We start from the raw sequence: 15,829 nt of genomic DNA, 5'->3' as shown, positions 1-15,829 counted from the left end.
TACATCTTCCTATACTTTAGTTCTCTATCTGTAAATGGAAGATAATATTTCCCTACTTCACAGGAGTGTTGTGAAGATAATCATAAGGCACTTGGGTAATATGGTGATGAGAGCAATAATAATAATTTCCTCATGGTTTTCTTTAATTATTATTATTATTAATAATAAATAGATAAGTAGTAAATTAGGCATAGGATCATGAATTGAGTGATGCAGATAGAAAGACATTACACAGCTACCTCATTCTCAGAGCACCATCCACCATGAGCAGCGAATGATGCATGGTCATGTGGAAAATAAATAGAAATGAGCACACAACTAAAGATAGTTCTACTCCCTTGTGCATATACAGGCTGCATGAGGATTTAATTCTGACATTTGAGTATTAGACTTTTCAATGATAAGGTATTTTATATGTAATTTTATTTATATATATATATAAAATCAGACCCCCTCAAGTTAGCACATTTTAGGGGACAGGATACTTAGGACAGTGCTAATGAGCTGCAGAGCTTTCCACCTGTAGTTCAACAGTTTGAATCCAGCCCAGATCAGTTAAGAGTCAAAGCTGTCTCCATCTAATATATATCTGCTGGCCCCTATATGAAATAAGTTTGGTGGAAGTCATTTCCAGCTCTCACATCACCAATTTACCATAGCACTTGGCACACATGTGTTTTGCATGGAGAGGCCAAGAACAGAATGGAACATGGAGACTAGACTCCCTCTGCTATTCCTAGAGCTTGTCTTCACTACCAAGTCTGATCTACAACTGTGATGTATCAAATTAGTAACCAGAGGCTAACCACAACTTTGCAATTAATGTAGAAAAGAACATGTCCTGTCCAGCACTGTGTCAGCCATAAGGGAGGTCTGAGACTTAAACTTACCATTTAACCATGATTATGTGACACAATAATGCACATGGCTTGTCCTTGTCCACACAAAGATGTGGTCAGCATCACGACAGTTAATTCCACTCTTCACAGTAATATTTTAACAATAAAATTGTGTAGTGACAGCAAGGCCCCAGTGGAAATCCTACCCAGACCAGGGTTGAGACAAGCTGATAGGTTAGTATGTCTGGGCTTCTCAGCCTGCAGATAAAAGAACTGTATTTGCCAGCACTGTGACCTTTCATTAACTCTAAATACAAAAAAGCATTTTTTTATTAAAAACAAACTTTATGGTTGTATGAAACATATTTGCAAATAGACAAATTAACTCATTGCTGATTTGCATAAACTGCTTATGTGACAGCAACTACATTATTATTTCACACACAAAAATGCATTCCAAAAGGAGAGACGCTTGTGTCTTATAGACCCACCCCGCAATCCATACAGACCTTGGATCTAGGGGAGTTGGAGAAGGTGAGGGGGAACAGAGAAATCTTTTCTTCTGGTGAGAGTGCAAAAAATCTAATCTCACACAACTCCAACACTGCATGAAACAGCTTGATGAAAACTCCATGAGGGGAACCTTGTGAAGGTCTCCCCCACCACTCTCTTTTGTTGGTTTTTTTTCTCTTTCCCCACCACAGTAATATTCAACAACTGACATCTCAAAAATTTCATTTATAAAGATTCTCTTCTAATTAACCAGTATTATAAGCAGGGCCTAGTATCACTGCTTATTATTAAAGGTACCCAACACTTCTCATTATAAGATCCTCTTTTCACTGGGTTTATAACTTTGCCAAACTTTAACCATTTGGACTGAAATTTTACATGCCAGGTGTCTGCCACAGGCTGAATTTTTTTCAAAAAAAATAATCTCAGTCAAAACAGTTCTGCCCTTTCTGAGAATGAGACTATGAAAAAAAATGGTTTTGCTCATGTTAAAAATTCTTGTGACTGTTTCTTTGAGAAGCTTTAGCACTGCCCCTTCCCTTCCCTCCCCCCATGCTTCGGAGCAGGGCCTTCAAATTTGGCATGGGGTGGCCTTGGGTCAAGTGAAGTGTCCTTCACAATCCGTGTGAAAATCCACCCAAATTTGGCCAAGTTATAAACCTGGGGGTGCGGGGGACGATGACGACTGCAGTTTGCACATACTCAGAGAGTGTTTCAATTTTTAGCAGCTAAAATCTCCAAAGATGCTCTATACACCTTCACAGCTCCCAAGCGTGACTGGACTGCACTTGAGCCAGCCCCACAGAACCACTGAATGTGTTCCAAACCAGGGCTATAGAGTGAAGCCAGACTTTCCCTGTAATTGCTGCACCCAGCTGCTCTGGGCAAGAGTGGAGGTGAGCACCGCAACGGAGAGCTCTAAGTGACCTGCATTCCAGCACCCAGGAACGTGGAGGAAGCTGCCTGATTCAAATACAGAGGAGACAGAAGCTGGACCAGGGGGAGAGAAAGAAGTAGATTAGGACAAGGAGTCTGGTTAGCGTAGGACTAGAAGAGAAGGGAAGGAAACTGGGACTTGGACAGACAGCCAGGAGGGAGAGATGAGGACTGGCTGGATAAGGAGACTGGGACTGGGATGAGAATCCTGAGGAGTGGAGACTAGGACTGGATAGGCAAGAAGAATGGGACAGGGACAGGTTGAAGCAAAAGGGGCAGAAGGACTCAGTCCTGGGTGGAACAAGCAGAAGATGCTGTGACCATTAGGGAAAATTCCCCTCCGGAGGTTGGAATGGAAACCAAGATTCCTGAGTCTCACCGTTCCTCTCTCATCATTAAATACCTATGAAATCCACTAGCAAAGTGTGTCTCTCATCCTCCTCCAATGTTGGTTCATATAGACGATAATAAACTTACTATTGCTATCAGTTACTCTACTATCTCAAGGGGAAGAGGTCTGTGTGGTAAAACTAAAGGTTCCAACCAAACTGATGACCCATACGGGTGTCAATATGATGCAGCATGACGGAATTTCTGTATTTTCAGTTTGCTATTTTTAAAACCTAGGAAATTTTTAAACACAAAAAGCAAAGTATATTAAAAACATTTTAAGATTGCAAAGTGAAGCTTTCAAAAGTTAGGAAATGCCAGAATTAAGGTTGTCTGCACAACCAAAATTCAGCTCCCTTGTGTATATGTATACGGTCTTTAATTTCATAAATCATATGTTTTTTTCCCCCAAAGGACCTCTGCCTCATTCAGTGCACAGAATGGACAGTGCTCACTTACTGAGCAGCTGTTCAATATTTTGTTTTTTTCCTCATCATGAAATGTGTGGCCCAAGTCCTTATTTACTGCACACTATTCAAATCCTCCTTTGAAGACAGAATTATTAATTTCCTCATGGCCTTTTCTATGGCAATCATCACTATAGTACCTGAATATCTGAATATTGCAAATATTAATGAACTTATTTTAACATCTCTGTGAGATGAGGGTGTTGTATTATTATTCTCATTTTACAGATGGCAAACCGAAGCAGAGAGATTAAAATCAAAAGTATCCAGTAATGCTGGGTGCCCAATTATAGACACCTATGAACTGACTTTTCAGAGTAGTTAGCATCATATGCACTTTATAGTTCAAAGCATTGCCCCCACTAACTTTAGTGGCAGCTGTGAGTCCTCAGCACTTCCACAAATCAGTCCTCAGACTCTCAAGTCAGGCGTCCAGAAAATGAGAAACTCACAGCTAATGACCACCTGTGAAAAATTTGGTTTAAGTGACTTGACTTGTGTCACAGGCAAGCACAGAATCCAGTTCTCCAGGACAGCATTCAACTGCCTCAACCATAAGACCATCTTTTCTCTTTCTGGAAACACTTATCTTCCAACCTCAGCAACAAACGAGCAGCATCCTACAGACAACAGTCTCTTTCACTACACAACCCTGATTCATGCCCCCAGCAGGTCCATCCTGGCACTGAATGAGGCAAGTATCCCATGGAAAAAATAGTATGTGATCATGTATTTAAAGACTGTATCGTAATGTATAGCAACAGAGGTGAACAGGCAACTTATCTGGCATTTCCTAACTCTTGAGTGCTTAATGTTCTTTTAACAAAGTTTTTTTATATGTAATACATTAATACATTCTGAAAAGGGCTGTTGTACAGCAGGGTAGTGCCAACTGGCTCTTGTTAGAGAACCATTTGAAAACACTTAACCTAGTTTTTAATATACCATGTCCAACTAATTTCTGGTTCAAAGACATTTGAATAGGTCTCCTCCTTAGGTCAACGTTGGTTTTCCATCATTAGCCACTTTCAGAACACTCTGCTCCAATAACAGGAAGAATCTGAAATGATTCCTAGATTTATTTCAGATGAAGGTAAACTCAAAATTTAGGTCACATTAATGGCATAAAATGTTAAAACAAAAACTAAGACAATTATTCTATACACAAGTGTCAAGTTCACCTTAGAAAAACTAGAAAAATAAGTTCCATCAGCAAGTATACCCTTCAAAAGAACTTCTGGTAACAAAATTCAGCCCATGTGTGCAATGAAGCTATTTGGGAACTTTAAAATGTTATAGTGATAGCTACAGTTATACTCTTAGCTCCATACAGTTGAGACTATTGGGGTGGGGGGGGTGTGATAATTTTGCCTCCCTCAACACTGCAATTTTGCATTTGAAAAGCTAAAACTGCTCTGTCAGAAACAGCTATATTTATACTGAGAGCTACATAATTTAAAATGTTCAAATTTAAAATGCTAACAATTTTTGCACACACAAGTATAGAAATTTGTTCACAGTAAGCTTCAATTTTTTAATAATTAAGGATGACATTGCTAAATGAATTAAGGGTTATCATTATGTTTATTAGGAACAAAATATGACTATTTCCCCAAACCACTACTTACAGTGTTTGTCTAATCCATGAAATTCTTGTGTGCACACAGGTGCATTTTGAATTGTTCAAATGCTTTTTTTTTTTTTTCCTATTCACTATGAGGGATGGAGGACAACCAATGTTAAAGGCCAATGGTTCTGAGTAGAGCCCTGTGAGGGACTATTTTTTTAATCCCGCTCCCATCCCATCCCACCACACAATACCCATTCTTACTTACTCCCACATTGTTTCTTGCATTTTTTTATCCCGCTCACATCTGCAGAAACCTTAGATCCTGCAAATTCCACGAGAGGGGCAAATTCTCCCATGGTGCTAAAAAAAATAGTTGGTTTATATATATAATGGAATTCAGGGTGGGGAAGTAAAAACACACTGGGAGGGAGTAATTCAAAAAGTCAGCTAAGGCCCATCTTCCCAGACGTGCACTTCCTTAGTCGCCATAGGGCCCAATTAAGCATCACTGTGTCTCTGCACCTTCCACCACTGGGTTCTTAAAGACAAATGTGATTAAGTTTAAGGGTTGATATCATCAATATATAAATTTTAAATTTTCCTAAAAATTGTAGGGCCAGGTCTTATGAACCTTATTAATGAATAATTCTTACTTACAAGATTAGTCCTATAGACTTCAATTTACTTATGTGACCAATAAGCCTTTCAGGAATAGCATCTTTATATTGTAAAATATCTCGACCTATGTTATTAATCACTACCTTAGATTAGCAAAAGCAATTTTTTTAAAGATTTAGTTTACTTAACACTGTAAACATATTGTTTACTTTGTGTGCATTTCTCTGAGCTTGGATGAAGAAAATCAGTTAAGTCAATTTTGTTTTGAATTGTAAGTACTGAAAAGTATATTTGTTTGAAAATTGATTACATTTGGGTAAAAAAGATAGAATCATAGAATATCAGGGTTGGAAGGGACCTCAGGAGGTCATCTAGTCCAACCCCCTGCTCAAAGCAGGACCAATCCCCAGTTTTTGCCCCATATCCCTAAATGGCCCCCTCAAGGATTGAACTCGCAGCCCTGGGTTTAGCAGGCCAAAGCTCAAACCACTGAGCTATCCCTCCCCCCAAATAGATCGATATTGGCCTAAATCTTTCTGTACCTGGAAATATTTCTTTTTGTCTTGTTTTCTACAAGCTTGTTTTTAAGTAAATTTAAACTTTGGGACAAATTTGGAGTTGACAGTAACGCCTTACGTGCCTAGCTCTGTAGTAATTAAGTACCTAGTACTAAAAAAGGTGATTCTATTGTAGAATATTAAATATTCTACACTGAGATTTGGGAAATGCCACAGAATGCCTTTGCTATTAATCATACATACAGTTAAACAAAATTTTAGTTTAAATAGCACGCCAATAAGCACTCAGATATTACAGTGACGTTGGCCAAATTAGTACCTAGGTACTTCACCATATGCAATTTTATCAACATTAGCCTTGCAACTATAAAAAGTTTTCACACTCTTACAAAATTAAGGTTTTAAAGTCAGAAAACAAGGCCATCATACAGGGGAAAACAGGTTTCCCAGCTTCCAACAGAGGGCCACATACTGAATATCTTATTTGAAGAAAGCTCCCAATGACCTGCATTCTTTCTTAGGGTTTTGTTGTGGTTTTTTTTTTTTAACTATGGGTTTTGTCAGCATTTAAACTGATTCTGGCCCACAGGATCAAACCTGGAATAGTCAAAATGTCAGTGCCTGAGGATTTCAATGTAGGGGATGTTACCTGTGGACTGGCTAAGAACTTCACAGCTCCCATTACAATTACTGGACTGTCCCAGGCAGTCACAGGCTCCATTCATAAGGCTAGACACACTCTGGATCTTGTGCCTGAGTTAAGGTTGAAGAAACATTTCCCCCCGTCATTGATCATCCACAATCTCTGAAGTTGGGAAGAATTTATCCCGCCACAGTGACAGACCTATCTTGAGAATCCACCCTCCGTAGTTAATGAAACCACTGAGTTTCCAGGCAGCCACTACAGATACCAGTGATCTTTCAGAAAAACAACCTATTAATGGTTTTGGTAAGCTTTATATTAGTATTCGGTCATCCACTACTGAAACAGTGGCCCCTAAATGCTCTCTGCACAAGCTCCATCTTCACCATGGTTCCCAGAAAAGACAGATCAAGTGAGAGAAGAGACAGCCAGAACACCAGTGACCGAAATCTCATGCAGACTGCAACCAATTATATAGTTTTTTTCCCTTCCAAAGGAAATCCAATACAGAAAAATACCATCCTTAGTGGCCAATAGCTTGCTCAATCCTAGCTGTCTCATCACAATTATAGAGTTGAGTTCTTCCCCTCAAAATTTTCATATTACTTGGCAAATAAAAATTGTTTGAATTTAAAATAAACTGTCTACTTCTGTAGAAATGGAACACTGTCTTGAGGAAACAATGAATTAGTCTTATGAATTTCAGCCAGTATTGTTCACTGAAGTTAAAGAGGTACTGAAGTAGCTTTGTGCTACAACCTGTGAGCTGGACCCATGACCTTCCTGGCTGGTGAAGGTCAGTAGGGAAAGTGGTGGGTTCCTTCTTGATTAAGACTGTCAACATTTCCCTATGGAAGGGCAGAGTGCAAGTAGCTCTTACAGCTACAGTGAAGCCAGTGCTCAAGAAGCCAATTTTGATGCTGACAATCTATATAGTCTTCATTTTTGGGGAAGGTCATGAAAAGGTTGTGGTGGAAAAATTAATGCGGGTGGGGTTTGTTGTTTGTTTTGATTTTTCCAGTCCTCTAATTTCCTTGACCCCAGTTTATAGGTTTACAAGCCTGGATATGAGATAGAAATTGCACCGGTTATACTAGTGGATGATCTCCTAGTAACGGAAAAAAGAGAGAATCTGTGCTGATCCTTTTATATTGGTCACCAGCTTTGATATTGTTCCTTTGCTTGTGAACTAAAGCAGTTGGTGGATGGAGTCACTCTTAGCTTTCTGAAAAAAAAAAACAAGCCATTGGCTGTGGATTCCTTTGCCCAAAGGATTCTTTCCTGCAGGATACCACAGGGGTTTAGTGGTACCACAGTTACTTCTGTTTGAGGATGCTGGTAGGATTAGTGAGGAGACATAGGCTGCAGTGTATTCAGCATCACAACTCCAATCTCCATCATGTCTGATATGACGGAACAATGGAATAAGTTACCCAGTGGCTACATTAACTATGGGTTTGGATGAGAACTAGGTGGTTACAAATTAATCCAGACAGGAAAGTTATAATGTTGTTGACCTGGTGAAAACAGTTAAAACTTACAATGGCACCTGTAATGGAGGGAGAGTAACAGAGGTGTGCAAGCTGAGTGCTTTATTACATCCTGGATCACCAAATGATGGCTATGGTCATGTGCACTTTCCCTTCATCAGTGCCTTTGGAGAAGAGTGCCCTTTTCCCCTCTGATGTGAGCCTTGATAAAGCTAGCCATATTTTTGTCATCTCAGAATAATAATAGGGTCACACCTTGGGACCATTCAAAATGTGAAGCTAGTGGAGACAATCATGGCCATCTTAAATGAAGTTGCATACTGAGAGCACATTACACTACTTCTTCCTGGATATATACTGGCTTCCAATAAACTTCTGGAAGGGATTCCAGGGGTTGGCTTACGCTATAAAGCAATAAATGTTTTGGGACTTCATTACCTGAGAGGCTGCCTCTCTTTTGAGCTGGAGCCCCCTTGACACGAAAGGGGAGTCGCTAACAAGGGTCTGAAGGGTACCCAATTCTGGAATTTGTTTCCCATACTTTTGGTCAAACAGGGCTGAGCCAAGATTTGTAACCTTCTTGACATGCTGCAAAGCCCAAATCTTTCTGCTCAGCCTTTTGACAAAGGGGTGGGCTGAGGGTTGAAAGGATTTGGTGGAGATGTATGTATATTATATGGTACATTTTTAAGCTTACAAACAGGCACGAAGGGCGAAGAATGAGTGCTTCGAGATTTTTTTTTTTTTAAATAAACATGAAAAAAAAAACTTCCATCCTTTCCTCACCTATTTTTAAATAAGAATTAAAAAAAAAAAAATTCACAGAGCCATCTTCCATTATCTTGTCCACAGGCTGGTTGGTTGTTTTTTGGGAGGACGGTGTAATCAGTTACAGAGATTGTTAAACCTTAATCTATTTTATCTATTTTCTACCTATAATCCCTAAATTAAGAATGTTTTTCCTGAAGCAACCATTGTATTGGTTTATGGTGATGATCTAGGAAAATTCTAAAATACACAACTATGAATGAGAAAAGAGGTGAGGTAATATCTTTTATTGGACCAACTTCTGTTGGTGAAAGAGACAAGCTGTTGACTTTACAGTGTCTTTTACAATATGTGCTTACTACCTATGCTAAACAATACATTCCACCTTGTATTTAGCTGCAAGAGCCTGAGTGCCTTTCCCAGACCTGAAGAAAAGTTCTGTGTAAGCTGATAAACTTGTCTCCTTTACCAACAAAAGTTCATCCAATAAAAGATATTACCTCATCAACCCTGTCTCTCTAATAACCTGGGACCAACACAGCTACAACAATACTGCAGGTAACTATGAATGGCAGTGGCCAGTTAATACACATTCTATCAAACTAAGAATTAACTCTTGTCTCCCTCTTTAAGTGGTTTATTTCTTGTGGAAAACATAAAAACACTAAAACAAGTTTCCAACTTATTGTTTCCACAAACAAACTTTATTTTAGGTGAACCACAAAGTATTGAAGTATTTAGGCAGCCTTATTCCAGTAATATGTAGTCAGAAGTTTTCCATCATGTAATAAAAAGTCATACAGCAATCAAGTTATTGTTCCAGAGAATCAACAGAGAATACATTGTCTTGTTCCTCCATCATTACACAGAACAATAAGGTAGTTTCATTCTTATAAATCATGGCAACCACTAATGGGGGACACAACTTGCCTTAGGTACTCTTGTAAACAGCTTTTTCATTTAGGGTTATACAACGTAAACAGTTAACTGATTTTAGTGGAAATGTGATTAACTAAATACATCATAACTACATGTAGGTTTATTAAAACTGCTTAAATCTCTTTCAGACAGCCTGAAATGATTTGCTGGTAAGGGCATGGGGAGAGGGGAAGAAGATTATACTTTTAAGGGCATATTTTAAAATTAGGTTATTGAAGCAAATTAGAACAACTCCTTCTGTTCCATTTACTAGTCATGAAATAGAAAGCAACTTCTACATCTTTCAAATTACGACTTAATAGAATAGACCCCTTAAAAAAAAACCACACACCTCACACACACCCATACACACACAAACAATAGTTCCAAGTACTATTCTCCCTTTACAAACTGGACAAGTCGTAAAGGTCAGGAGGTCTGGACAACATTTATTCAACAGTAACTCAGAAAAAACACCCAGTACAGATGCTTTTCAGGGAAAAACCTTTGCTACCATAAATAGGCTATTGTTGAGATCTGGGAGTATTCACAAAAACTCAACATCAAAGGGATTTCACTTGTAATAAAGTATTGCATACAGTATTTTATAACAAAAATTAGTTTTAAGCTAAACATGGCACCTAGGTAATATGACATTTGTCATTCTAAAGACAATCCTTTCCATAAAAGGAAAAAGAAAAATACAAATATTGAGGGGGGAGGGGAGGGGCAATTGGGTGATAATGCTAGCCTGCACCTAGTGAGTACTTGATAGGACAAAAACATCATAATTCCTCTCCTCCCCAAGAAAGATTTTGTTACATATGGTGGAATATCAATTTTGGGGAAAGACAAGGGGAAGAAAAAAACAAAAGCCTAATCAACAGCTCAACCTCCTAAACAAGGTACCTAAAGGATGGCAAGTGAGAGGTGAAAGAGTAAAGAAGAACAAAGTATTACAGTTTCAATTCTTTCTATCAGTGATAAAAAGAATTTGTACATTTTAGAGCTACAAATTATGCCATGAGTGTCCTTTTAAGATGTGTAAAATTATCAAGTGAAAATAAACTGTATTTTGTGATCTTGCAGATGAAGAGGCAATATTTGTGTAGCTGAAATAAATTCCATATTTGAGGGCTACCATCCTGAGAGGTTTCATAGATTAAGATATTCTAATCACAACTTTCAATTCCCATTAGTCTCAATGAAATAAAGAGTGCCCAATATTAAGGGCATGTCTACACGGCAAAGAGAGTGTTCTCAACCCAGTTAGCTAACCTGAGTTCGTTAATTCAGGGTTAAAACAGCAGTGAAGACACAGTGACTATGTCTACACTGCAAAAAAAAAAAAAAAAAAAACCCTGTGGCAGCAAGTCTCAAAGCTCAGGTCAACTGACTCAGGCTCAGAGGACTCACACTACGGGGCTAAAAATAGCAGTGTAAACGTTCCCACTCAGGCTAGAGCTTGGGCTATGAAACCATGCGAATGGGGCGGATGTCAGACCCCAAGATCTAGCCTGAGCGGGAATGTCTGCAGTGCTATTTTTAGCCCCACAAGTCCAAGTCAGTTGACCCAGGCTCTGAAACTCACTGCCACGTGGTGTTTTGCTTGTTTGTTTTTGCAGTGTAGGCATACCCAGTAACTCAGCTTTTACCTTGGGTTAGCAGTTTGAGTTCAATACTGGGCTCCCCTACTCGAGCTGCTAATAGGAGTTAAAAGCCAACTTGCCATATCTTCACTGCTATTTTAACTCAAGTTAGCTAACTTGGGTTAGCAAATCCAAGAACACTTTTTTTTTTTTTTTTTGCGCAGTGTAGACATGCTTTTAGGATTAAGCCCTCTTCAAAAATTTCCCAAGAGTTAGACAAAGCCTCTAGGCAAATCTTTTCTCTTAGTCAGATTACTTAAGACTAAAAGTTATAATTAAAAAACAGTATAAAAAGATACACATAAAAAAGGGAACTTACTGTTTTATTCCGTAATCTAATTATGTCCGAGACAGAGCCAGCTCCACAATACTCCATAACAATCCATAGATCTGTGTTCTTAAAGTAGCTGCCATAGTACTTGACAACATAGGGACTAAATATAAACACAAAACAGTTGAGATTCATATATTAATGATCCTCATCAATGAAAAAAATATCCACGGTCAGTTCTAATAAAATGAGAATTGGGGAGTCACTAGGACAGCCAAAGATTGTGTGGTGCAGTTGAGCGAATTTTAGGTCATGATGGGACTACCTTAATCAAGGCCTCGTAAAGGTCTGGTTAGACTTCCAGAAGTTTGGTTCCTTCACCAAAATGATGGAGGCACATGTAGAATGACCTACAATACACCCACACCCCTCAAATAAACACAAAGATATCCCCAATCACCAGTTGCTTTCTGATGAAGGGGAAGCACTTTCTCCACTTCCCTTTTCCTTCGGAAAAGTCTATTCCCCTTTTCACTATCTTCAGGAGCCTTCTCCTTTTTCTCTCTTTCCCGTGTTGAGTGGACAACATGGAAATCATTTTAAATTTCCTCTTTTTTCCCCACACAACCTGCAGGAGTCTATTTCAAAAACAAACCTGAATAGCTAACTAAATATTGTTCAGTCTAATGTTTTGCTATAGAAATATTTATGGAACTCTATGTGCATTTTCCATATTAAGTTTTAACAGAACACTGTTATTTATATAGTGCCATAAATTATGCATGTTGTATTTCCATTCATCAACGTATCAAATAAAGGACATAAATCCTCCCCTGAGTTCTTCGAGACCTGGGATGAGTGGCAGTAGCTGCAGAATCTCAGAATGAGGAAGGAGACTTTTTTTGTCCCTCAGTGGTAAGCTAGCCTCAATACTGCAGCAGTAGACAAGGGTGTACAAACTACTCTAATTTGAGAGGACAGCTATAAGTAAGACTTGTGAAAGCAGACTGGTCCAAATGGTTACTGACAAAGTTTGTGTTTAAAGAAAGTTAGACAGCTAGAGAGGTTTTAGCCCAACCTTTGCAGAATTAGGCCTTGATCCCACAAACAGACCCTTACACCACCAAATTAAAGAAGACTCCTCACATGCATAAGTGTTCACCATCATGGATTCCATTGCAGGATCGGGACCATAATCCTTTTAAAAAACACCCCTCACACACAGAGCACAAAACAATTTAAGTGAAAGTAGCACTTGTAACACTAACTTTCATTTCTACCTCCTCATAAGTGAAGGCCCCTGCTCCTGCAGCCCTAGTCAGAGAAAGCTGCCACCACAATCAGAGAGTGAGTTGTCCAAAGAAAGACTAGGATAACAGCAGCTCCTCCAAAGTAATCATTGTTGCAAAAGTGCCAATTATATAATAGAGACTATTTTCCAAGCACATTTTTCCCCCTCTATTTTTTAAAATTAACAGTGATTAGTCTTGGCCTATAACAATCCTTGCCAATGCTTTGAAATGGAGGACTCAAAACTCATGTGGATTTATCTGCTTACAGGAAATTTTAACAGCACTTCAAACTTTTTAAAAAAAGATCCTTCTTTAATTATAAACATGTCAAGTTATTTTTGTTTGACACTGCTTGTAATCAAGTGCATATCTAAACAAATTACCTTATTCTTCTCAGGATAACATTTATTACTTTAGTTATTTATTATTATTTATTACTAAATTTAATATTAATTTAGAAGTATATATTTTTCTTTCAGTTGTTTATATTAATCACATTTCACTACAAACTTAGGGGAAAATTCAACCTTCAACAAGTACATATGCAGTGGTCGTTAAAATTAAAACTGAATATCAAATGTAAATAGACTTTTACTAGACCAGCCGTGCTCGTCACATTACAAGTACATTTTCAAATAAATGCTTAAAAAGGAGGCAAATGATTAAATAAATAAATAAATACGTAATATTGCTCATACCTGTCACATTGCTGCATTATAGAAATTTCTTTAATTATTTCCTGAAGATCTGACTCGACAGGGACTTGTTTAATTGCCACTACTTGTCCAGATTCCTTGTGTATTGCTTTAAAGACACTACCGTAAGATCTAAAAATTACAAAAAATTACAAATTAATTTTTTCTCCAAAATAGTTCTTCCTTCCTCCCAATCAGCACTATTCAAAAGATCATGCCAACCACTGGATTCATTTAGAAGACGTCTTTTTTTACCATTATCTACATGAGATGCTTGTAAAATTGCAAGAGATTTTAACTTCGTCATGACTGTGCCTCTGAAAAGGAAGTCCTCAGATAACGTTTACCTTCGCCAATTCATAGGATTTGGCATATTATGTCAAAATATTGATTAATTATATCTGGTACCTTACCTCCAGCAGTTGCTAATGAACTAATATAACATTAAGAGAAAGGTAAAATCACCATCATAATACACGTAGCCAGATAGGAAATGCTGTAAATTAGAAAAAAACAAGGAGGGAAAGAATAAGATCCCTCCTGACCGCTTCAGGCAATCAGCTTACATCCTGACCATGAGATTTATCCTCATCATCATTTGCATACAAAAATCATAATTTTATCCCATTCTTCTTAAAAATCTAACTACGGTATTTGACTCAGATTTGCTCTGGTTGTAAATATACAAAGATTTGTTATATGCTTTCTAAAATACAATTACAAAGAAAAAACTGCTATTACCCTTTCGTGTTTTCTTAACATGGGATCAAGAAATTGGAGAGACCGATCATTTTTTCGCAATTCCCTTCATAATTTGAATGCCTCTATCAACTCCCCTCTAAAACTTGAGACTAAAAAAATCTTAGTTTTGTAAATAGCTCCTTAGATTAATCACAAATATAATCCGAATTTCTGGATATACATACAACATTTAAAAGGAATAAGGTTACAATTACATTTTTACAGTTACATTTTTCTATTTTACAATATTCTCCCTATTATAACATGTCAGTTTTCAGGCACCTAAAATGAAGGTTTGCAGTCTGAAACTCTAGCCTCTAGAGTGAGCTACCCAAACACATGAGCAATTGAGCATACTGCGCTTGTTTGGAAGGCATAGTGCTCTGTTCCTCTTACATGCTCCATAACTGTGAGCCAGCAGGGGAATAGAAATTGACAAGATTCATGTTTTGTCCGTTTCAGTCCCTCATCATCAGCCTTATAGTTTACTACTTGGTCCTAAGTATGTGACTTCTCTATATTCATAATGACAGAAGAGTCAATAGAATTCTACAGAATTAGGCTTACCACTGGCTATGTCAGCTACCAGGGAAGCAGCCCCTCTTCAATTTACAAAGCCTGTGGAGCTCCTACATTCTGGTGGTGATGAGTAGGCTTGTACCCCTCCCAACAGCATAAAGCACCTGCAGAGCTACCAATTTTCCTGGGCAGATCACAGTAAAAATGGAGCTCTTATACCACAGGTACCTTCTCTACTTCAACCTCTTTCCCTCTCTAAAAATAATAATCTGCTATCTTTGCAGCTAGCCAAACTGCAAAACAACCTTACAGTATATACCAATCCTTCAATAAGAAGATACTTTGCTGTGTAATAATTGCAATGCTTGTTCCACCACTCTATATGAGGAAGAAAATGATAACAGGGAAGGTAACAAGGTACTCTGAATATAACTTTATATCACATTCTCATCTACTTTCCAATTTGCAATGAAGTGTGGCTTGTGGCAAAGAAAATGCTCCTGACTTCACTACAACCACAAAAATAAACTTATTTTTCTGCCTCAGTAAATGAAAGGCATGAAAGTTTGCAATCTGAAACTCTAGCCTCTAGAAAGGCATGACAAAAATGCATGGGTAGGTTTTCAAAAAACCCACACAGGCATTTGCTGTTTAAGTACTTAAAAAAAAGGCACAATTTAGTTCATGCTCACTGACACTATGTCACTTTTAATATCATATTAATTTTAATTATTTTCCCCATGTATCTCCCCCTCCCCCCCCCACACACACTCAAACAGTTTTACTCACCCTTCACCAAGCTTCTCTAGAACATCAAAGACTTCTTCAGGCTGCTTAGTTAAGCTGTCTTCACTTAGCTTTTTCAGCTTGCTAATAAAAATAATATTTTACAATAAGTCATTTACATATTTGACTTTAAAAAGAAAAAACACAGCTATTAAATGAGAGACAAAGAAATTAAGATCTTACAAAGAGAGAACCAGGAGCACTTG

General features: G+C 38.0%; 1 protein-coding gene across 1 annotated transcript in view; it reads right to left on the bottom strand.

The window, feature by feature from the left end:
* STK3 (serine/threonine kinase 3) overlaps nucleotides 1–15,829 on the bottom strand; it is a 284,928-nt gene that overhangs the window by 243,534 nt on the left and 25,565 nt on the right. The window contains 4 exon segments of the mRNA XM_037892225.2: nucleotides 11,307–11,313; nucleotides 11,639–11,753; nucleotides 13,581–13,709; nucleotides 15,627–15,707. Of these exon segments, the coding sequence (XP_037748153.1) occupies nucleotides 11,307–11,313; nucleotides 11,639–11,753; nucleotides 13,581–13,709; nucleotides 15,627–15,707 (332 nt within the window).

Source organism: Chelonia mydas, chromosome 2, assembly GCF_015237465.2.
Source record: "Chelonia mydas isolate rCheMyd1 chromosome 2, rCheMyd1.pri.v2, whole genome shotgun sequence".
NCBI classification, from domain to species: domain Eukaryota; kingdom Metazoa; phylum Chordata; order Testudines; family Cheloniidae; genus Chelonia; species Chelonia mydas.
This window is presented reverse-complemented; position numbering and strand designations above follow the sequence as displayed.